At 51.7% G+C, this 22,472-nt stretch overlaps 3 protein-coding genes and 1 pseudogene across 3 annotated transcripts; all 4 read left to right on the forward strand.

The window, feature by feature from the left end:
• LOC116807532 (uncharacterized) overlaps positions 1-22,472 on the forward strand; it is a 1,256,502-nt pseudogene that overhangs the window by 305,276 nt on the left and 928,754 nt on the right.
• LOC140681517 (hydrocephalus-inducing protein homolog) lies at positions 265-6,268 on the forward strand. Its single transcript, XM_072921410.1, has 8 exons — positions 265-337; positions 711-913; positions 1,642-1,775; positions 2,727-2,863; positions 3,501-3,892; positions 4,287-4,439; positions 5,527-5,751; positions 5,987-6,268. Exons 1-8 carry the CDS (start codon positions 265-267, stop codon positions 6,266-6,268), a joined length of 1,599 nt encoding a protein of 532 aa, XP_072777511.1.
• On the forward strand, positions 6,684-9,314 carry LOC140681518 (hydrocephalus-inducing protein-like). Its single transcript, XM_072921411.1, has 4 exons — positions 6,684-6,950; positions 7,761-7,898; positions 8,766-8,953; positions 9,128-9,314. Exons 1-4 carry the CDS (start codon positions 6,684-6,686, stop codon positions 9,312-9,314), a joined length of 780 nt encoding a protein of 259 aa, XP_072777512.1.
• LOC140681519 (hydrocephalus-inducing protein homolog) lies at positions 9,576-22,093 on the forward strand. Its single transcript, XM_072921412.1, has 18 exons — positions 9,576-9,667; positions 10,885-11,044; positions 11,149-11,321; positions 11,469-11,667; positions 12,306-12,405; positions 13,067-13,166; positions 13,642-13,810; positions 14,739-14,977; positions 15,296-15,356; positions 15,973-16,177; positions 16,547-16,779; positions 17,421-17,572; positions 18,511-18,703; positions 19,261-19,369; positions 19,955-20,209; positions 20,537-20,679; positions 21,024-21,248; positions 22,073-22,093. The coding sequence occupies exons 1-18, from the start codon at positions 9,576-9,578 to the stop codon at positions 22,091-22,093; spliced, it is 2,829 nt and encodes a 942-aa protein (XP_072777513.1).

The following is a 22,472-nucleotide window of genomic DNA, read 5'->3' on the forward strand; positions in this document are numbered from 1 at the left end:
CTCCCTCTTCTCCTGTCCCTGCAGGGCTCCATTGCACCTGGCAAGAAGCAAGAGCTGGAATTCTCTTACATGCCGGGAATACCAGGAGCTTTCACCAGGATTTACCAGCTTAAAGTGGATGACCTGGAGCCAAAAAATATCCTCCTGAAAGGAGAAGCGTGCTGTCCCTTGATCAGCGTGAACCTGCCCTGGAACACCACAGGTGGGCACGGCCTGTCTGCCCCCAGGAAGGGCCGCTCTGGTTTTGTTCCCCACCGTAAGCCCATGGGGCAGCTCATGCCAATCCCCACCGAGCCTGGAGGCCTGCAGGACTCCCAGGCCAACTCAAGCCCCCCTGGTTGCTTCATGAGTCCTGAGCAGAGGATGCCATGTGGGCTTTGTCCCAGGAGCCATCCTGCAGATCTTGCCAGCACATCTGGCAGGGTCCTGAAGGATGGTGGCGAGAGTGAAGGGCTTGGGAAAGCTGTAGGAGAGGCTGGCAGGGCTTCTGGCAGGGTTGGATTTGTGTGACATTGCCGAGGATGAGATGCTCCTCGGTGGGGAGGGAGAGAACGTGAGGATTCAGCGAGGAGCAGCAGCATTCACTTCCCATAGTGGGCTTGAGGGATTTCTTTCTGGAAGAAACCAGTGTTGGGAGGCAGGGACTTCCCAGCTGAAATGGGACTGGCACTTTGCTCACACTTCTCTTTGCGGACGTTTTCTTCCTTCAGAAAATGAAAAACATGAGAAGCTACTGAAAGAGACTGTAAAACCCCTGCAACAGCACAGTCAGAGGAATAAATCAAAAGTTGTTCAGAAGACTCAGAGCCTGAAGTCTCAGACTCTGAAAACTCAGACTCCAAAGACTCAGACCTCGGAGACTCGGGATGCGAAGACTCAGGACCTGAAGCCCCGTTTGCTTGGCTCTGACATGGTAGTAAGAACAGCTGCAGCCCCGTTTGGCACATGCCACCTTCTCCGTGTCACCTGAGCCCCTTGCAGCCCACAGCAGCTCCCCAGTGCCCTGATGGCACCTGGGACCTCCCTGCCCACCTACAACCTTGTGTCACCTCAGCATTGCCCCTAGGGCTGCCACTCTGGTCATGGTCTCTTCTGGGGCTGCATCAACTTCCCGGCTACCCCAGGGAGAGGTCCTGAAGGCCATGCTCCAGGGATGGAGTTGATGGTGCTTTGAAGGAGATGCAGGTCATTGCTGGGGAGTTTGTTGGTCCCAACCCAAGCCCTGCCAGAGTTACAGACCTTAACAGCGGCTGCCTGATTGTGCCCTGGGGCTGTGCTGGTGGTGCTCATCTCCAAGAGGCACCAGCTTGGTCCTGGTTCCCTTTCAAGACAGTTTTTGTCCAAGCTGCCTTGGTACTGGCTGGGAGCAGGCAAGTGTCTGGAGCTCTGGAAGGTTCCTGGCTGGTCTGTCTGCCTGGCCAGAGCAGCTTTGCTAAGAATCTGGGTAGGCAAAGATGCTGGAGTTACTTACCTGGAAATGAGGTCCTGGCTAAGAGAGCAGGGGGTGTCACAGACACTGAGCAGCCGGACAGGAGGACCCCACACCCCCTCCCAACAAGAGCAGGGTGGGATCCTTTCTCAGGTGCAAGCTGGGCCTTGGGAAGGAGCTTTGCTAACCAGGCACTTTTTCCCTTTCCCTAGCCAAACACTCAGCTGCAGATAAAGACGATGAGGATGCTGATAAAGAAGGCTGCTCTGGAGCAGCAGAAAAGGCTCACATACCATCTCCCAAAGAGCAGGTTTCCTAACAAGCAGCTACGCCAGAGTCTTGTCAAGTGAGTAGGGACTCCCATCCCCATCCCCAGGTGCCCCATGGGGAACACCCAGCCATGTCCCCTTCTCCTGAGAGCTCCTTGGGCCTGCAGAGCTGGGAACAGCCTGGACTTCAGCAGGGGTCTGGTCCCGGTGGCTGTGACACGCCACACGTGAGCAGTGGGGTGTCCTCCCTTCCCCAGCACCACGCTGAGCTTTGGACTGCTCAGCTCCCCACAGGTGTGGGGTTCTGTCCCTAGAGCTGAGGGGACCCAGTGCAGACCTTCAAGCCCTTCCAGGCAGGATAAATTCTGTCCCTGCTGACTAGCTCTGAAAGAGACAGCTCCCAGCTGACGTCATGGTTCCAACTAACAGAGCACACTAAACAAAAGGAGAAGGGAACCGCACATGTCAGCAAACCCTTTAAAACACCAAATCAGATGGTTTGAATCCTGGTGGGGTGGCAGGGCTTGTCTAGGAAACTTGGTGGGTCCCTGTGACCATCATGATGCAGCACAAGCAGCAGAGGTTTCAATGCAGGGAGCAGATGCTCTGCAGAGCAGATCATGTGGTCTGGTTGCAGGGCAAAGAAGATTTCCTGTGCAGGCAAATCACATTCTAGGCCCCAAACAATTTCAGCCTCAGGCTGTACCCCAGGCTGGGCAGTTCCACTGAGACCAGTGGAGGACCAGTGGACTCACCTGTACTGGCTTTTCATGGCAGAGGAGCTGTGGGCAGTGTCCATTTTAAATAATTTTATTTGCAGGTACTGTTAGTAGCCAATACAACATAGGACTTGTCAGGACTCCTCCTGACTTCCCTAACTCTTTGCCAGGTGGTCAGGCCACGGGTTTCATGGGCTTGAGCTGAGTTTTTACAGCGGGGAATAAAGAAATAGCCACTTTATTTATGGCTGTCCTCTTGGACATGCAACCAGGCTGTGGTTTAAGGACTGTCCTTAATCCTCCTTGCAGAGTTAAGCTGCCCGAGTATATCCTGGACATGGGCCCTGTCCTTAAGGGTTTCACTAAGAGAAGCACTCTGGAGATCACCAACGCAGGGCAGATCCCAGTGTCCTTCCAGGCTGATCTGTCTGCCCTGCAGGATACAGGTAAGCAGTGCTGGAGACACTTCCTGTGGCCTTGAAGGAGGTGTCTCAGATTAGCTTAAGCCACTGAATTTGGGGAGCTTTTGAGCTGTTTTCTTCTCAGTGCCCCTGCTGGGAGCTTTAGAGGCAGAATTCTCCTGGCCATCCATGCCCAGGGACCTCTCCTGGCCTGCCTGTGACTGCCCTAACACTTCAGTGCAGAGGCCAGGTGGGCTCATCACCCTGGTCACCTCTCAGCATCCTCTGCCCTTGGCTCCCACAAGCATCGAGTTTCTTTGGGCACTCTGTGGGCTTGTTTTGGCAACCAGTGGGGTCTGCTGTGTATTGGAAATGCTTTGTTTGGAGTTCACACTGTCAGAGCACCTGTATTTATCCTCTATTGAAGAAACAGCCAGTGGGATCCTCTGGTGGATCAAAAGAGGCTTCCAAAAGAGGCCTCGAGGCAAGGCTGCACTTCCATCACAGTGCCTCACTGTGTCTGAGGGCTGTTCAGGTGCACTCCAAGTTTTTATCCAGGTCACAGAACAGCGTGGGGCTTTCCCCAGCCCTCTCAGCCAGAACACCTGTAAGGCTTTAATGTGCTTATGGCACATTTCGTGTTCCTCGGGTATCTCAGCTGCTTTGTGTTCATCTGTTCCAGGTTTCAGCGTGGACCTAGGCCTGATAAAGAGCCTGCCCCCCAGCCACAGCGTGGCGTTTGAAGTGCACTTTGAAAGTGCCCACCAGCCACCGCGTGACGTGGATGTGCTGCTGCCCATAGAGGTACCAGAGCTCTTGGGGCAGGCAGCAGGCTGGGCACAGCAGCAGATGTCACCTGCACCCTCTGCTGAATTCTCTGTCCTTCTCCAGGTGACAAATGGCCCCACGTCTCAGATCCGCCTCCGTGCCACTGTGCTGGCACCGTCACTTGAACTCTCCAAGAACACGCTGCAGTTCTCTGACATCCTTGTTGGGCAGTGCCAGGTTGAGACCATCCGGCTCTACAACCGGTTCCAAGCCCCCTGCAAATGGTCCATCAAGCCTGTTCTGAAGGTAAAGCACAGGCAACATTGAACACGTAACTTCTTGGCTGGCTTTCTTTGTGTCTCTTGCCCTTTCTGCTCCTGTGGCTGCCTGAGCATTTGGGTCTACAGCATGCTGGAGGAAGCTTCTGAGGGTCTGGATCAAGGCTGGTTTGCCTGAGCCTGTTCCATTAGCGGATGCTTTGCTTTTCTGCCATCTTCACCCATTCCTCCTCCTCTGAGGACAGTAGTTCCCTGTCTGCCTGCCCTGTCTACAGGTTTTCCCTCCAGCTCTAGCTATGGGGGCCGCTCTTGGTTTGGCTGTGGGTGCTCTTAGCACTGCATCAGTGTCTCAGAGCACTCAGGAAGTGAGGCTCTGTCCTCGCAGACCAAGGAGACCTCACACGGTTGGTTTCTGTGCCCAGAAGGATCAGCACCAATACGTGACACCAGCCCTACGCCAGAAGCAGCGGGCGCCAGAGGATGAGCCCTGTCCCTTTGAAGTGATGCCCTCCCAAGGAACCCTTGATCCACAACGGTGGCAGAACTTACAAATCTGGTTTACACCCAAGGAGGAGGTGAGACTGGCAGGTGTCAGCCCGGGAGGCCTGTCAGGACTATCTGGAAATGAGGGCCTGGTGCAGAGAGTGTGGTATGAGCTCTGCCTTCACAGGGAGCTTTCTGCAAAGCCCATACTTGTGGCAGCACAAGGAGAAATGTGCTGCCACACATACTCAGCGTGGCTCAGTTCACCCCAGAGAGCCCTCCCGGGAGATGTGCTTTGAAATGCCCACAGGGAGCTTGCACAGAGAGCACCAGGGCTGCCTCTCAGCACATGGGGGGGATGTGCCCAACTCCCCTCAGCCTGCCCCTTGCCTGGCTGTATTTGCACCTGCGACACTCGGCGTCACAGACACTCGCAGGGGATAATCCTGGAATGGCCAGGCTGGGCTCATCCTGCTGCAGGACTGACAGACAAATCAGCCACCAGACACCTTCCTGGGCATGGCAGGACAGTCACTGTGCTGCCAGCAGTCCCTGGGGCTCTGGCCTGCCTGCACATTGCCGTGCAGCTGGGGATTCAACTTAAAGGATGGAGCATTCCCAAAAGTAGTTTGCCTGTGGCCGCTGGGTCTCGGAAAGTGGCAGTGTGTACCAGCATGGACACAAGTGCTTCTGTGCTCACCAACATTCCCAGGGATCTTTTAATTGCTGGAGAGATGTAACCATCTTGTGTCTGGCTTGGACCGGAGCCAAACACTAAGCAGGGAAGATGACCCTTATTTCTGGCCAGCGAGAGCTGATTTGCCCCTCTCCTGGAGTTGGTGTTTGCCTGATGCAGCAGTGCCAGGACAGTGCCTGGACACTGTAACCCCAAGGGCCCTTCCCATGAGCATTGCACTCCTGCATGACCAGATGAAAATGCCTGACAGTCTTTGTACATCCATCTGATACCCAAATACCCAGTTTCAGTGCACACCAAGATTCATGCCAGTTACTAGACCCAGGACACAGGTGCTGTAGTCCCTAGCAGAAGTAAATACCTGGTTTCTGTTCACCTTGGAGGAACTGATAACACCCTGACCTTGGGGCAAGCGTTGTTGTATTTGGGGTCCTGTCACTCGGGACTTCATGGATGAGTTTTCTGCACTTTTCTCTTTTCAGAGGTCTTACAAGAATGAACTGAAGCTTAACATGTGTGGGAGCAGCAATCACTTAAAGCTGCACCTCTCAGGACGAGGTCTGGAGCCATGGCTGGAGTTCAGCCCCCCAGCACTAAATATGGGATGGGTGCTGGTGGACAGCGATGGGGTGGAGGCCACCGCGGTGGTGAAGAACCCATGCAGCTTCCCCATTGAGTTTTACTCCTTGGATTTTGAGGAGGTGAAGGTGAGAAGGCAGGTCTGCTCCCCAAGCTTCTCAGCACTCCAGCATTGCCGGGCTTGTGCCAGGAGATGGAGGCAATCCCCAGGGCAAGGCCAGCTCTGCCGACATGCTGTGGGAGGAATTAAATAGTTTGTGTTGCTGGGAGGAAGGGAGGAGACAGAAATCGGGTTTGTTGAGTATGTGAGATAAAAGGCAAGAAAAGGACTCTTGCTATGGTTTCTCTTCCCTACACACACAGATCCTGCGGATGGCACTGGGCTCTGAGAACCAAAAGAGCTTTTTAATGCCTCCACGCGCCGTGGGTGGGACGCTGCTCCCAAAGGTGCTGGAGGACTATGAAGCACAGAAGAGGCTGAAGGCTCAGCAGGCAGAACTCAAGACCATGGCAAAGGCCAAGGTCAGGGCTGAGGCTGAGGCTGAGGACAAGGGCAAGGCAGCACCAGGTCAGAAAAACAGTGAGGGTTTGGCAGTGTCTTTTTTGACTGTGGTCACAGCTGGGAGTCCATTCCGTACACCCTGAACTCTCACCTTGCTCTCCAGGGCAAGCCCATGCTTTTAGCAACTGCCTGTTGTCGAGCTTGGTGGAGAAAGTCTTGGGTGAAGGGCTGTGGTATCCCAACCCTGAGTGTAGCCAAAGCAAGCCCCTATCTGCCTGCCAGACTGGGGGAATAATCAGGATATTCCCTTGTGTCCCTTATCCATAAAGACTAGGATTGGAGGAGTTCTTCAGCCAGGTCTAATATCACTGGCTCTTTTATATTTGCACCTTCCTAGCAACAAAAGAAGAAGCTCATGTTGCTTTCACCAAGTCTCCTTTCCCAGGGTCTGAGGAGATGTGGAGGAGGATGAGGATCACAGGTGGGCAGGAGGCTGACTTTTCCCCCTGGTTTTGCACTGCAGGATATCACAAGGTTGTCACGAGCTATTCTGAGCCCATGGTGAAAGCGACTGGCAATCCTGTCTCTCGGGCTGACCTGTGCCACCTGCGCATTGCTCAGAAGACCAATAAGCCCCAGGAGAAGGTGGAGAAGAAGCCTGAACAAAACCGTGGAGGCCCAAGGAGTCGTCAGTCCTTTCAGCTGGAGGCGCAAAGTGAAATTGCAGAAGGGGCAGTCAGAGACTGCCGTGACGGGGCGCTGTGCCTGGACATGCAGGTCACAGATCCGAGGGCCATGATGGGGGAGATCCCGAGGGAGGACCAGGTAAAACCCTGCAAGGCTCAGATCTTGAGCTTGCCGTGGTCGTGGGCCCTGGAGCATTGTGTCCCCACAGGAGATAATGGCACAGAGCCTTGTCCAGGCCCCTGATGATGTTCCACAATGACATCTGTGTGGATGGGGAGGTTATCACCATCCCTCAGATGGGCAGGAAGTGGCAGTGCTCTGTGTACAAGTGTCCTGTCTGTTCAGAGTTTCCCAGCCTGGAAATCGTTATGAACAGGACAGGGCAGCTCATGGTCATTGTTTTCATCAGCTGAGGCACTCCGGAGAGGGTTGTCGCTGTTGAGGCAGGACGAGAATGAGAGAACTCCAGAAGGCTGGAGTTAGAGGATGTGAACTCTAACAGCACAACTCAACTGATTCATTTCAAATACATCACTCTTTTTATGGAGAGCATCGTGCAGACTAATTTCAGTGGTCTTAAAGTAAAAAATCTCACACCATTGGTGTGCAGTGAATGATGCACAGTGGCAGAACATATCTATAAACAATGTGAACAACAAGAGAGACAGAGGATTATTTACATTCCTTTGCAACTCTTTCCCAGGCTCTAGCCTGGCAGAAACCTCTCTTTTTCTCTCTGACTAAACTGAGAATACCCATAGAGGTTTCTCTCCTGGTCCTGCTTGTAGCTGTTGCCTCTGCTCTGGAGCCCGCTCACCCCAGCGGGCACAACAAAGCACTTCTATTCATATAAATCAAAAACCCCACTGACTAAAGCTCAGTGCCTTTAAAGGAGTTGTGAGGATCAAGGTGACACAAGTACAAGCAGGATTTCCTCTTCTGTTTTAGATGCTGGAACTTCTGGGGCTGCATCCCGACGGGCCTCCCCTTCCCCCTGCTGCTGTGCTCTCCATAGTGGAGTACCCAGAGGAGCGGCTGGGCCCTGCAGGGCGTGTGGAGCCCTTCACCCTCCTGGCACCGCAAGAGGTAAAAAATCACCTAAACCATCAACCTCCTTTGAGGAAAGGGTCCTGAGTGAGAAGGGTTGTCCTAGGTGGGGGTTTTTGTTTGTTTGTTTTGGGTTTTTTTGTTTTTTTTGTTTTTTTGGTTGGGTTTTTGGTGTTGTTTTTTTTTTCTTGAGGTCGGGATTGAAGGTATTTGAGATGGTATTTTATGTTTGTATTTAGGTGTTTATTATTTTTAGGTATTATTAGTTTTTATTAGCAAAATAGTTTCATGGCTGTGAGTTTTAGTTTTTTATTGGTAAGGTATAAAATGTTTAACTATTTTTTGTTATGAGGATTTTTAAAATTAAATTATTTAACTAAGAAATGATACTTAGGTTATTATATTTTAACTTAATAACTGATTTTTCAAAGCCTGTAATGTGGACTTTTTTTCTAAGTACATTACTTAACTTTATGAAGAAGAAGGAAAAAGAAGGTGAAGAATTTGCTTTTGCTTTAAAGCTTTTATCTTGCTTCATTTTTATTTCTATATTCTAAAACCTTAAACCCTAAGTTTTTTACTTTGTGACATTACACACTTCTAACTAACTACACACTCATAATTTCAGTGTTATTAATTAATTCTGGAAGTCTTCTCTACAGCCTCAGGTCAAATGCAGTGCTCTTTTGTAAGTCTGTGCCTTCTAGCACAGAAAGTTTAAAATTCTCGGTATCTAGGATTCCAACAGTCCTAGGCAAAACAAACACCAATAAGAAAGACCAAGTCCATGGGCAGGTGGACTTATTTATTTATTCTCTCTTCTGCTGGTGAAGAAAGCCCCACTTTGCTCTCCAGGATGGGGATGCCTCAGGGCTCACCTCTCTCTCCCTTTCTCTCTCCCCTTAGGCCGAGGCCCCAGATATGAGGGGCGGTTCTGCCGAGGGCCAACCAAAGATGGGTGAAGCGGCCAGCAGAGACAGCTCTGCAAAGGAGAGCCAGGTGTCCACACAGAGAACAGAAAGTCCCCAGGATTCCCCCACAACAAGCAGCAAAAGCACGATGGAAAGTGCCTCAATGCCCACAGAATTCCTCAGGTGAGCCACGCAGGAGGAGGTGATGCCTCTGCTTCTTGATCCTCTTGCCAAACAAGGTCCATCGACCCCAGCTCCACGGCGACCCTGTGCCAGTGCCTCCAGGGGATGGCGAGTGCACCCTCCTCGTTTTGTTTGCTTCTCAGCAACGTCTGAAGCCTCCTCTTTAATTGCCAGGCTGAAACGGTACCGGTGGGTAGTGCCTGCCCACGGTGAGGTGGAACCGAAGGTTCACTTCTTCACCAAAAAGCCAGGGAAGTTTGAGCAGACGCTGAGGTTTGAGCTCGTGCAGACAAAGCGCCCGTACGAGCTGCCCTGCTGTGGCACCGGCCTGTACCCCAGCATCAGCCAGGACCCACGGTAAGGCTGGCCCCTGGCAGCCCCCACACCACTGCTGCCCCTGAACCACAGCCAGGGCTGACCCCTGGGGCTTCTGCCTGGGCAGATCGTGCTGCCTGAGGTCACCCAGCACCTCCTCCTGTGCTGGAGCTGGCAAGGCAGATGGTGCCTCAGCCTCCAGGAGGGGTTTTGGCGTTCTGACGACATTTCCTACTCGGAGCATCTCATAGCTCTTCCTTCCCCGCCTTCTCTGCCCAGGGTGGTGTTTCCACAGTGGAGGAAAACCATGAAGAAAGATGAAATAATCTTCAAGGAGTATGTTGAAAGCACAGAGCAATTCCACTTTGGGCCGCTGATGTGTGGGAAATCAAGAGAGTGGTACGTGCTCCCTGCTGGGCCCTGTACTTTTGTGACATGCCTAGGGAGACAGGCTGTCCTGGTGGAACAGCCCAGGGCAGTCCCCGGCAGAGTCCTGGGAGACACATGGGTTTGAGGGACCACAGATGTGTGAACGTGAGCAGAAAAGAGGCAAATGAGCCTTGGAGGAGCTGCTCTGCCTGCCCAGTGGGTGCCTTGGTGGCCCCCTTGCTGCTGCCGGTCCAAAGGTGACTCGGGGGCAACTTCTGTCCCCCTCCACATTTCAGCTTCACCCTTTAGGAAATGAACTTTATGGTGGTTTGTGAAGTGCTTTGAGCTCTGCAGGTAGCCTGATTGAGCAATTATTCTGTAGATGGTTTTGTAAACCTTTCATTAACCTGTAATCATTAATAAGATTTTATTATTGACCTGCCAATGGGTGTTGGGGGTAACGTACAGCAGGAATTACATTTCCCTGTAATGACAATGCATCCTCACTGCTGGGTAAAGTCTGCCTAAACACTTTGTCATTTAAGCTATTGTGTATTTCTACTTTTACTGTCACTTCTTTTTAATGACATTTAGTATTAAGTTCTGGCTTCCATGGGAGCTCTGGAGGGCAAGGGCTGTTTTGACAACCCAAGTAAATGAAATCAAAATACTTTAAAAAACAGACAATCTTTAGCCAGACTGATAGATGGTCTGGGATTTCTGTTTGCCTCTTTAACCCTTTTAATCCAAAGTAATGTCCACACCTGAGAGAAGGATCATTTGTTATCTTTTTGCATTGCTCTTGGGAATTGATGCTTTATGCTTCTTTCTCAGACTTTGCGCTAATCCATAAAATCCAAAGCAGTTTCATGACTTTTATGGAAGAAATTAGCTAAACTATTTTTTCAAAAGCCTTTCCTTATACCCTGCAGGGAAGGCCCCCCAAGAAAGAAGGGGAAAGAACCCATGTGCCTGGTGTAGTGTTATTTTCCTAGGCACCTTTGAATTTACATTGTGTTAAAAACTCTTGCAGTGGCCTGAGCATCATCAGGCTTCTGGGCTGGGGAAGGCATCAGAGTAAGGCAAGGACGAGCACACGGCCATGCCCCTGACTGGGATCCATTTCTCACTTTTGTTTGTTAGAGCAGGGTCTTGCAGCATCACTTCCTCGGGTGCACACGGTGCTCTCCTTGGTGTGTGGCAAAGGCAACAGTCTGCTCTGCAGCCTTTTCCCCTTTTGTGGACAGGTACAAGGCCCAGAACTGTCCTGGCAACGCGGAGAATATAACCATCCTCAACAGCTCCCCCATGGATGTAGAGGTCCAGTTCTCCTTTGAGAATGCTGGGGAAGCAGAGACGTTCCTTTTGGACCCTCCCAGCATGGCGCTGAAACCAAAGCAGAAGCAGGTAGGAGAGGGGCAGGCAGAGCAGGGACGCAGAAGTGCGCAGGGGCTGCTCCTCCTGCTCTCACACAGAGCTCTTTCTGTTTCTTCCTGTGGGGTCGTGTCCAGGAGCTGACCATTTGGGCATACCGCACTTCCCCTGGCTTCCTGCAAGACAAACTCATCTGCAGCATTGGGAAGAACCTGGAGCCAGTGGTCTTCAGCCTGTGCTGCCTTGGGGTGCGCATGAAGCTGGAGCTCAGCCCCCTGAGGCTGTCTTTTAACAAGCAGTTTCTGCACAGGTCAGTCATCCCACAAGCACTCCAAGTCTTGTGACAAAGAGAAAACGTTTGACTCTGGTTTCCAGGGCATGGATGGAGCTGCTCCAAGTTGCATTCAGTGGCCAGGCTGGTGTGGCCATCCAGCCAAGTGCCTTCCTGTCTCTGCAGCACTGACAGCAGGACCTTGGTCCTGAGAAACGACACCCTGCCTCCCGTGGCCTGGCAGCTCAGTGGGCTGGATGACCTTGCTGAGAACTTCTCCTTGTCACAAGATAACGGCGCCATTGATCCCCGCTCAGAGTTTGAAGTGACAGTGCATTTCAGGGCCGGGCATATGGGCAGCATTGAGAAGACTCTCCAGCTAGAGGTGAGAGGGGCTGTGTGCTGCTGGGGGCAGGGGCAGGAAGAGCTGCACCTGACAGACACAAGGGTGCTGTGACCCCAACTTCTGCCTCTACACAGCGTTTGCCAGAACGTGCAGTGCATCCACGTCCCCCCAGATAACCAGACACTGCACCCTGAGCCTGTACCACAAGCTTGTCCCTGTGGGTGCTTGGAGGTTGTTGTTTGCTTGTACAGACTGCAGCGTGGGCTCTACATTGGACTTTGTCTGAAGCTCTTCCACAGTGCAACAACTCTCCCCCTGGGATTTTGTTCCCCATGGTTTAGGTGTGCATTTCAGAGAAGGTGCTAAGCAATTGGAGAGGGTTGTCAATGCCACCTGCTCTAAGACACCTCACACTTCTTGTGGTTGTTCTTACATCTCTGTGCCTCTCCAAGAGAGCATTCCCTGCTGAAGAGTGCAGAGTTGGGCTGATAGGGTTTTTTACTGTGGCAGAATCCCACTGGGGCAGCCCATGAGATGAACAGGTTAGCAAAGTTCGGGCGTCCTCCAACGCTTGTGAAGCCAGGGAGGCCACAGGGGAAGCAGCCAGCAGAGACAAGGACTTACAAGCTGTCTACCAAAAGAACAATCTGAGCAGTGTTTGTTCCTTGCTGCCTCAGGTTTCAGACCCAGAAAACATCCTGGGGATTGTTCAGGCCGAAAACATCAAAATCTCCACAGAGGTCTATAACATTTCTCTGAGCTTTGACATGCCTGAAGGTCAGTGGATGCCTCCTAAACAAAGCAGTGCAGGTGCACTGCATTACCTTTGTGTGACCAAAGCACTGGGATGGGATGGGATGGGATGGGATGGGATGGGATGGGATGGGATGGGATGGGATGGGATGGGATGGGATGGGATGGGATGGGATGGGATGGGATGGGATGGGATGGGATGGGATGGGATGGGATGGGATGGGATGGGATGGGATGGGACAGCATGCAAGGACGGCGTGGATGCATAAAGCATATACCCTGCAAGCTGTGTGGAATAAAGTATCGTCTGGGCACTGACAGCCTTAAGTCTCTTTCCTCTGACCTTTGAAGTGTGCAGCTTCATGAGCAGATTGGATCTGGGGGCTCTGAAACAGCAGTGACATGAACAGGCAGTTGGCAAGCCCCATAGGCTCAGCACAGCATATGAAGTAATTGGATTTGTGCTTGGAAGTGAGGAAATGGGAGCTGAGCTCTTTAGCTACTAAGCCTGCAGATATTTTGAGTGAGAAGAGAAAGGGCAGACAAGTAGCTGGAAAACACCTTCAAGAATGGAAACTTACTGAAAAGGGTTTTGTGCCAAGACCTCCATGTAGCTTGTGACCTGGTGTATTCTGCAGCAGCTCACAAATACCGTGTTTGACCTCGCTCTGTGGGTTTTCCGCAGGTCCAGGTGGAAGTTTGGAATTTGGAACCATTAATGTCCTCGATAATGCGAAGCACGTCCTGACTCTACAGAACAAAGGGGCATACAACAGTGAGTACAGGTAAGCCCAGCTGCCTGGTAGTGAGCATTTCCTCAGATTCCCAGGCCTGAATTCTCCCTCTGTCAATGGCTAGAACCTGTTTCCATGCTGGCTACCTCGTGGTAAGTACAAACCCTGGGCTCTCTAATATCAGTTATTTCACCAGAGAATCCAGCCACAAACCAACAGTTCTTCACAGCTCAGCTGGAGCCCAAAGGAGAGCCCCAAAATTTCAGCCACTGAAATGCTGAGATTCATTGCCTTTCTTTGATGGTCACCTCCTTTCTCTTTCTGAGACTCTGTAAAGAAATGAATGAAAACTTTCAGTGTTGAGCTTTCTTGCAGTAACCTCATGATTGTCTGCACTCTCTGTCAAGATCCAGGATTCCCTGAGCAGAGCTTTTCCTTTTTTCTGGTCCTATGCAAAGTCCAGGCTGTGCTGGTGGCACCAATACTTTTAGCTGCAGAGATCTCCATCCCTTCCCTTTCTCCCCAGTTTCATGCTGGGCGGTGCAGGTCCCAGGATGCGAGACGTGGCCTCCCACTTCACTGTTGAGCCTAAGTCGGGCATGCTGACTGCCTCCCAGCCTGGTGTGGATGTTGAGATGCTCTTCCACCCCACAAGAGAAATGCTCCTCAAGGACAAACCCATCCTGTACTGTCAGGTGAGCTGCCTGGGCCAGGCTGCGTTATCACATGGTGTTTTGGGAGCGTAAACAGGATAGGTGCCCGTGAGTTTGTGGGCCCCAAGTTGGTCAACTCCCTGAGGGCTCCCCTGGCAGGGGAGACCCTCCTGGAACAGTTCTGTGTCAGGAATGAGAGACACATTGGACTTCTTTGGTCTTCAGGTTCTTGTTTTATTGTTATCTTACCAAAACTTCAGCACACTGTCTGTGCCCAGACCTTGCATGCGTGAAAACAGCACAAAAATGGCCAAACCTCGTGCTGCAAGGTTTTTTTAAGTCTAATCAAAAACTAAACTACCCAATTAAGAAGTGACATTTTTCCCTTTCTAACCCAATAACTGACCCCTAACGACCCGCAATGCAGATTTTTCTACCTAATTACAAGATACCACCTAAACCCAAGAAGAAAGAGGAAGAAGAAAGAAGAAAGGAATTCAAGACAAAACCCTATATCCTTCATCTTGAACCCATCTATAACATACTAAAAATGGTAAAACCTAAATTTCTCCCCTATGTGACATACTAAAGTACTCTCTACAATCTGTTTCACACTTTTGTGGTCTCTAGTTTACCTTGAGGCTTTGGAAGTTTTCTCCATGAATGAGGGTCAAAGTCAGTGTTTTCCTGGGAGTCAGAGCACTCCAGAGCAGACAGGGGGATATTCCCTGGGTTCCCACAGGTGTCTAATGGAAGGAGGGCTTTGACTGGAGAATCCTCTCTCCTACATACACAAACAGTCTTTCAAAACCATTTGGGAGGCTTCCTAAGTGGAGCTGAGAATTCCTAAGTGGACTCTGGAGGAGGTGCCTAAAATGGGAGGGGTAAACTGGAGGCCTGGGGTGGAGGCTGGGGGCTGGGGTGGAGGCTGGCCTCTTTGCTTTGGTCACCTCCCTTCCTGTGGACGCAGGTGAGAGATGCCAGCTCCGGTGAAGGAAGCGAGCTTGTCGGCAACATCCCGTTGAGGGTGTCGGCGAAAGCCGAGTACAGCAAGTGCAGCGTTGAGCCTGCCTCACCCATCAACTTCAGAGCCATGGTCAAGGGCACCAGGAAGACCCCGACGGTCGTGCTGGACAACAAAGGCACACTCAACTTCAAATTCTGCATCCGCCAAGCACCCGAGGAGGCATCAGCCTTGGAAAGCAAAAGGTAGGAGAAGCCTTGCACCACCCTTCCTGTGTGAGGAGTCAGCACCCCACAGCTGGTGAGGGGCAGGCAGCCAGGAGACCTGGGCTATTGTCCATCTGCATCCCTGGTCTGGGGAGAGGGAGCAAAAAAGCACCTCGGTACCCCACGTGTAGTGTGAAGCTGGTGACAGAGCTGCTCTGTCCGGCACTGGGAGCTGCAGGTTGCTCTCTGGGAGCCATCAGGAGGAAGGCTTTCCTCTCTGAGGAGGAAGGCCAGCCTCAGCCTCAGAGGAAGGCAGGGGAGCTCAGCATGACAGATACCTCTGCTTTCTCCTCTCAGTTTACAGCAAGGGGAATCTGCAAAGTGCTCACTGAGAAGGAAATCGAGTTCCTCGACACAGGTGGGTGACTCCTGCTCCCCAGCAGTGCTGCTGCAGGGGATGTGAGAAGATGCTGCTGTGCCTGGGCTGGGGGCTCATCGCCACAGGGTGGGACATGGTCTGCAGGATGGAGTCCAGTGTCTGCTCAGTCCCCCTGGCAGTCCTGTACTCTGCCTCTGACCTGGAGCTGTGGGGTCAACAGAGGGGAGCAGGTCCTGTGTTTGCTAGCTGTGAGGCAGCGTAGGTCTGTGCACACCACAGAAGCAAAAACATCCCCCACTGAACTCCCGGTCCACAGAGCTCAGACAACATTGCTTTTTCTTCTTCCCATTTCCCTCCCATCATTTCTCACAGCTATTTCTGCTCTCTGCTATTTCTGTTACCTCTGGAGGATCACAGCTACCACCTTCAGTCTTCACCCTCAAACTCCTTTCTCTCTGCCACTTGGGACAGGCTTGCAGCTCCTCTTGGCTTGTTGCTCTCAGCTTGGGGCTGCCTTTGGGCCATGGAGTTATCCTTCCCTGCCCTGGGACTGGGTGCTTGGGCCCAGCTGGAGGCCAAGGCAGGACATATTCCTCGCTGGGGTGCTCAAGGCACAGCCATTAGCCATCAGCCTCTCCTGGAACTTTTCCTGCAGAGTCGCCTCAGTGTTGGCATGTTCACGGTGTCCCCCTGCTCCGGTTCCATCGGTTCCGGGGGCCAGCAGAAGATCTCAGTGGAATGCCTTGCCAGGCAGGAGGGGACGTGTGAGAAGCAGCTCTACGTTGACATCATGGGCAGAGACCCCAAGGACAATCCCCTTGGCATTCCCTTTACCCTGATTGCCAAGTCCTGCCTCCCAGGTACCTACTGCCCACAGTGCCCTTGGTCACACCTGCTGCTGATCAGCACCTGAACTTGCTGCTTGGACAGAGAGCCATGCTAGGCCTGGGTTCCCTCCTTAAAATCCTCAGTGGTTCCAGCCCTCTTTGAGTCCACCAGTGGACTCATCCCTCCCAGCTGAGAGGGATGCATGGAAGGATAAGAGGAAAGCAATGCTCTCTAAGGCTGAGTTTGACTGAGCTCCATTCTCAGCCAGCTCCCCCACCCAAGGCTGGGTTTAGCAGTCACCCGGGCAGAAAGGGCTTATCAAGCCTTCTGAGAGGCCAGCAGGGTCCAGATAAACACATCAGGGAGGCTTCTCCGTGCTCATCCCTCTGGTGTGTCCACAGCACTTGTTGAGGATGTCACATCAATCTTTGAGGACTACCCGATCTGCAGCAGCAGCGACCTCGTCCAGAAGATGCAGTCGGTGAAAGGCGCCGGCCTGTTCGTCACAGATGAGAACAGATTCATCTTCAGCAATATTCAGGTTGGGCGAGAGGCTGAAGCTCATTTCAGTATCTACAACGCACGCCATCTGCCATGTGACGTGGTCCTCTCCATCAAACCGCTGTCTGGAGAGGTAAGAACAGGAGGCCAAGGTGGAACAGAAGGCCAAGGAGGTGGTTGCCCTCTAAGGGCCGTTTGAGAGCCTGTTTTGTTCTCCAGGTGCATTGATCCTGTGGCCCAGACAAGGCTAGCTCAGTGCAGGTTAAAGTGCAGGGGAGGGCAGCAGAACCAGGGAGCAGTTGTGTGGAATTCTGCATGTCTTGGTTTTGGCTCACACCTCTGGGTCTTCGGTGGGAGAAGTGAATCCTTCTGAACCTCTCTGGGAAGCACACACAGAGAGGGGATGTTATGACCTGACATGCCAGGGCTCAAAGAAGAGCATTTTCTCAGTTATGAATTGACATGCCAGAACTCCGAGCAGAGCATTTTCTCAGGCTCCCTGGCTTTTCCTTTTCCTTGAAGGCCAGTTCTAGGTCATTTGCAGGGTTTTCCATGCAATGCCCACCTCCCAGATAGGCTGGGGCAGCTGCCAGCCCTCAAAACACACAGTGCTTCAGCACAAGGTCGGCATTCCCTGGGAGGGAGGGAGCCTGCCCAGGGAAGCAGGAAGGAAGACACAGTGTCTGGGACTGCTCTCATTAATGCATTTATGGATAAAACTGCGTCATGTTGAAAGGTGTTTCCTCTTAACACTGCTCTCTGGGTTCCCTCAAGGAAAAAAGCCCTATCGAAAACATTTTCAAGTTGTATCCAGTCAAGATGTCCATTGCCGGCTCATCCTATGCCATTGCTACGGTGACCTTCACCCCACCAGAGGAGCAGAACTACAACTGCACTTTCAAGGCTTCCCTTGTCATCCCAAAAGGGTAACTGAGCCTGTGAAATACTGGGGGAGGCCTCACTGATAGCTGCCTCTCCCCTGGGAAGGCACAGACCTCTTGTTAGCGCTAATGCTGTCAGTAGCCTTAGGCAGAGTACTTGGCATGAGATGATCTGGGAGCCAATAGCCCTTAGAGCAGGAGAATGAGGCTGATGGTTTAGCCTGTGTGAGGAACTGTGAAGACAGGGAAATAGTACAGGTGGCCAACCGCAAGTTACTGAGATGTGCTGCAGCTGAGCTGGGGGTTTCCAAGGACAAAGGCTTAGATGAAGCAGTTTCTGTGCCAGCAAGTCAGCAGTCACGTTTTCTCTTTGTTTCTGTAAAATTAAGTGATCCTGTGTGACCCCCTGGCATTCATTAAGCTATTTTATGTGAGTGTTTGGAGCTGGTATGAAAGAGGAGCCCAGTTCCTCTGCCCTGGGACCTGTGAACTGGGGCTTTGACCTGCCCTTCCTCAACCCTTTAGTGGCTGAATTGGAGCCAGAGAAGTCTAATTTCTAATGAGCAATTGCTTTTTTACTGTTCTTGGAAAAGATCTTTACTGCTAGTGACAATCATTTCTATTTGCCTTCTTGCTTTTGTACTGCTTTCATGCTGTGCTTTTGCTCGTTGCATAAGTCTCATCTCACTGCAGCCAGGGGATTTGCCATATCTCATCTGGTGCCTTCTCATTTACCTGCTGTGCTGCATAATTCAATTAAGTGAAATTATTTTTAAGTGTTATTGTGGAAGGCTCTGGCTCTTTGGAGCAGATTCCTCTTGTGAATGGCCCTGAGTGGATTGGGAAGAGGCTGGTGGGGGGCTGTGTTGTGGGGTACAGGAGCACCAGGCAGGGAAAACACTGTGGGTGGCCCTTGTTGCTTCGCTTGCCCAGTGAGAAGTGGGCTAGTGCCAGCTGAAATTGTTTCTGTGCCTCTCCTGCAGCTCTGTGGGAATTGAACCCCAAATCCTGACCTTCACCATCAGCGGGAAGGGGCACGAGCCGCGGTTGACAGTCGTGTGCTCAAGTGCTCGCAGCGAGAGGGGAAACGCCGTGCTGCGCTTCAAGAGGCTCCAGCTGTGGGATTCAGAGGTGCTCCCTCTGGTCATCCGTAACGATGGCATCATACCTGTCAAGGTGAGGAGGACCTGCTCGAGGAATGGTCTGGTTTGGGAACAAGTGCTTGTGGCACAGGGGAAGGGTCCCAAAGAACATGGCAAACCTGGAAAGAGGTGTCAGAAATTCTTTTTGAACAAGGACTGACGTCTGTTTTCCAAGAAGGGAGTTCTTGGAAATTTTCTGCCCAGTCTTTCTTCTTTAAGTTGAACACAAGAAAGGTGGTGGAGTATTTTCCCCTGTCTCTCAGGTCACCTTTTGTTCTCATGGGCATGTGTGATTTCCCAGTTCCATTAGATTGTATTTGATCCCAGTTTATTACATTTTAAGTAGACGTAGAGGTGGTTTAAATACATTCTGCTCATTACTTTCTGCCCTGTTTGGTTCTGTGTCACTTCTATCCAGATGCCTCTGGATGCCCTTTTTTCCCCGGCTGGTTTGACTTAACTTTTGTGCTAAGTGCTGTTTGTAGTGGGAGAGGTGCTGGCCTCCCGTGTGGGACCAGCAGCACTGCAGTGTCAGTCCCTGTGCCATCCTGGACTCACAGTATCCTTGTGCTCTGGCTTCTCTTTTCTCAGTTTATGTTACTCCTGGAGGATGAGCATGGAATGTTCTTCTTGAAAGGCAGGGCCTCCCCAGTCAAGGTATTCCACACTGGAGATGTGAAAAAGGAACTCATTGGAAAAGGTAAATCCATTAACCATGAAGTGCAATTGTGCACAGAGGGAAAACGTGTGCCCTGCTCTTGGTTCTCTGAGCAGCAGCCAGATGTTAGGCACAGTTTCTTTCCTTGGGCTCTCTGTCCCCCAAGCTTTTCTTGGGGGCTTTTTGCAGGGTCTCCTCCTAGCAAGCTGTAGCAAGTTCTGTTCTTCTAGACATGGTGGGTTGAGTTGTGGGGGACTGCCACAACCTCAGGGGACCCTCTGAGGTATTTGCTGCACGTGGGAAGGTACCAGCCTGAACAGACACAGCCCTTGAGCACACAGCCAGCCAGCAGAAGCCCAAAGCACTCTTTGGCTCAGCTTTCCATATGGCTGGAGCTGGCTGGAAGCAGATGGAATGAGGGCTGGGCATCAGCCTGAGGTTAAGCTGTGTCTGGAGGTGGCCGTCTTGTGAACAGAGGAAGAGGGTCTGGAACCACTCTGGAACCACAGGGGGTAGAACCTGTGCTTAGAAGGCAGCTGGTTTCAACCTCTTATTCCTCATGTATGCTATGGAAATATTTCCTCTGTACAGCTGTACCACCTAACTCTGATTTCCATTGCTGTGCAGCGAGCAAGCTCCCAAAGAAGCCTTTCTTCCATCTGAGTCCCGGGAAATCAACTGAGTTTGATGTAATTTTCAAACCCACCCTGGCTCAACATCTGGAAGGGAAGACTCATGTGTTAGTGAAGGACAGCTACTCTAACGAGACCCTAATAGAGCTGGTGGGTGAAGGCCACAAGGAGGAATTCACCCTGCTTGGACTAGAGGATGACACACAGGAAAGGAATGTTAAGAGCAGTCTGAAGAAAGACATCACTGATGGTAAGAGAGGAGAGACTGCCAAGGTGGAGCAAGGAAGAGGAAAATATCTGATCATGTGTGTCCTCCCTCTAGCCAGGCCTGGGCTGTCACCCATGGGACTTGGTGGCCTGTGGGTGTGGTAGCCATACATGCAGAGCAGTGTGTGCTGTGCTGCACGTCACTGGCTCAGGGATGTGTCCCTGGAAGTGGTGAAACTGCCTGGGGAGCTCCCTCTCAGAGGGGGGAAGTCTTGGAGCAAGGAAGCATTGAACATGCAGGTGTCTGTGCACGTCAGGGGGCAGGTGGAGCTCCCTGCATGCTGAGATCCCTTGCTCTCCTCCTTAACAGCTGTCAGAGTGAATCACATCGAGTTTGGGGACTGTCCTGTCGGGAAGCGCTGCTACAGGACCTTCGCCATCACCAACCGCAGCCTTAAGCAGTTCATGCGCTTTGAGTGGGAGGCAGATGCCCCATTCCTGTTCTCCCCCAAGGTGAGCGTGGACTGCTCTGCCTTTCCCCATTGCTCAGGCCCTGCCCTGGTGTTCCCAGGAGCTGGCAGGGAGTGCTCACATACCACGGATAGCCCATTCCAGTGCCACGTGGGAGATGCAGTCCCTGGCTTGGCTGGGCCAAGGCTGCCAGCCTTGCAGAAAAGGTTTCATGTTACGGGAGGTGGCACCTTCTGTTCATACTTTTGTCTATCAAACTTCACTAAATCCACTCTGAGGTGCAGATTCCTGGCACAGCTGCTCACCACGTCCGTCAGTCCCTTTTGCTGTCAGTCCTGCCCTTGGCAGTGCTTCCAGTTTGGTCTTGACTCCCTGATTCTCCCTAGGTGGGACACCTCCATCCTGGCTGTGCCAAGGACATCACAGTGATCTTGAAATCAGATGTCCCAGCCACCTTCAGGAGGCACCTTGTGAAATGTAAGATGACCAAGGTCAACTTTGAGCTGCCACAAAAGAAGGTTCCTGACTGGGATGACCAAATGTGCATTGTCACATGGAAGGATACCACCAGGAAAGACCCGGCAGCTGCCACGCGGCCTAAAATAAAGCAGGTAAGAAGCAAAATGGCAAGAAAAGCCAACCCGGGTTTTACAAAAAGAACCACTAGAACACCATCACTGCTGGCTGAGCAGCTCCTGCTTCCTCTGGACATTGGACAGCCATGAGGTTCACCAGCAGCGCATTTGAACGGAGAGGTGGAGGCACAGTGACCGGATACACTCACAGGAGAGGAGGAAGCCTTTTGATAAGAGACCTTCAGCCACACCCAAAGCCTCAGTCTGGGCCACAAACACAAGTGTTGCAGCCCATGTAGAATGGAAGGCAATGTTTTACGATTTTATCCCATTTTACAGTGTTAGAAATCTCTTCAGCTGATTGGTGCCCTTTTACCAACAAGGAATTTAGTCTGCTGCACTCTGTCTCTTCTTTTGAAGTGGAGAGAAATACACTTCTCCTGCATGTGCTGGTGAACTCCAAGTTTTGTCTGCATGAGAATTTAGTTGTGGTCTCTGTATTTGGTGTGGGATATCTCATCATGGTGTAGCCCAGGCACTGCATGACTCTACGAAGGAGTCTGGAGAAGGATCCTCTCCAAAGAGTCTTACTTTCATTGTCATTATTGCCAAACACACTCATCTTGGGTGGAGGTTCTTTCCGAGTTTCTGGACCATTTTAAGGCCTCTAAACCATCCTCTTTTCTATCAGAATATCTGCAGTTGGAGATTTTCCTAGTGAGATCTTTCACATCCCAAAATGCCCATCCCCAGCTCCAAGCAGTTGCTCCAGACAGGAGACCTGGAGAGCACTTTCTTCTAAGACAAGAAGAAAAAGGTGCTTTCTAGAACTCTTCACTCTTGGGGTTCTCCATCCACAGAGCTCCAGCAGGGAAACTTAACCCTAGTTTGGAGACCTGCTGGATTTATAGGAACGAGGAAAAAAGCCAGGCCCTCTGCAAGATTGAAGTACAGGGACTGGAATGCAGCTGTAGTCCCTCTGGGTGTATTAACAGCTGTGGTAGTGACCGCTTGGATCAGTGGGCAGAAACAAGTACTGTAGCAAAGCAGTCCCAGTTTTGTCATCTTTGCAGGGCAGTAAAAGTGAATGGTCCTTTCTAGTGATCTTGGAGGCCAGAAGATTCCCTTCTCAGCCTGACTTTCTGGGCTCTGCTCAGTGATTCTTCCCTCCTCTGTTTGCAGGTGGTCGAGACAGCCCCGGAACTGGCTCACACTGTGGTGGAGGAGAGCAGCCAGGAGTTGGAGGTGTACCGCAGTGCT

This window comes from Taeniopygia guttata, chromosome 37, assembly GCF_048771995.1.
Source record: "Taeniopygia guttata chromosome 37, bTaeGut7.mat, whole genome shotgun sequence".
Taxonomy (NCBI): Eukaryota; Metazoa; Chordata; class Aves; order Passeriformes; family Estrildidae; genus Taeniopygia; species Taeniopygia guttata.

What these genes read in the sequence shown, in the direction of transcription:
- LOC140681517 (XM_072921410.1), top strand. Translation starts at nt 265, where the DNA reads ATGGGGCAGCTCATGCCAATCCCCACCGAGCCTGGAGGCCTGCAGGAC. An exon ending in CTACGCCAGAGTCTTGTCAA is followed by an intron (nt 1,776 to 2,726) that starts GTGAGTAGGGAC and finishes TCCTCCTTGCAG; the next exon opens with AGTTAAGCTGCCCGAGTATA. An exon ending in CCATCAAGCCTGTTCTGAAG is followed by an intron (nt 3,893 to 4,286) that starts GTAAAGCACAGG and finishes TTCTGTGCCCAG; the next exon opens with AAGGATCAGCACCAATACGT.
- LOC140681518 (XM_072921411.1), top strand. Translation starts at nt 6,684, where the DNA reads ATGGTGAAAGCGACTGGCAATCCTGTCTCTCGGGCTGACCTGTGCCAC. An exon ending in CCCTCCTGGCACCGCAAGAG is followed by an intron (nt 7,899 to 8,765) that starts GTAAAAAATCAC and finishes CTCTCCCCTTAG; the next exon opens with GCCGAGGCCCCAGATATGAG. An exon ending in ATGCCCACAGAATTCCTCAG is followed by an intron (nt 8,954 to 9,127) that starts GTGAGCCACGCA and finishes TTTAATTGCCAG; the next exon opens with GCTGAAACGGTACCGGTGGG.
- LOC140681519 (XM_072921412.1), top strand. Translation starts at nt 9,576, where the DNA reads ATGAAGAAAGATGAAATAATCTTCAAGGAGTATGTTGAAAGCACAGAG. An exon ending in AACAAGCAGTTTCTGCACAG is followed by an intron (nt 11,322 to 11,468) that starts GTCAGTCATCCC and finishes CTGTCTCTGCAG; the next exon opens with CACTGACAGCAGGACCTTGG. An exon ending in GAAGAAAGACATCACTGATG is followed by an intron (nt 20,210 to 20,536) that starts GTAAGAGAGGAG and finishes CCTCCTTAACAG; the next exon opens with CTGTCAGAGTGAATCACATC.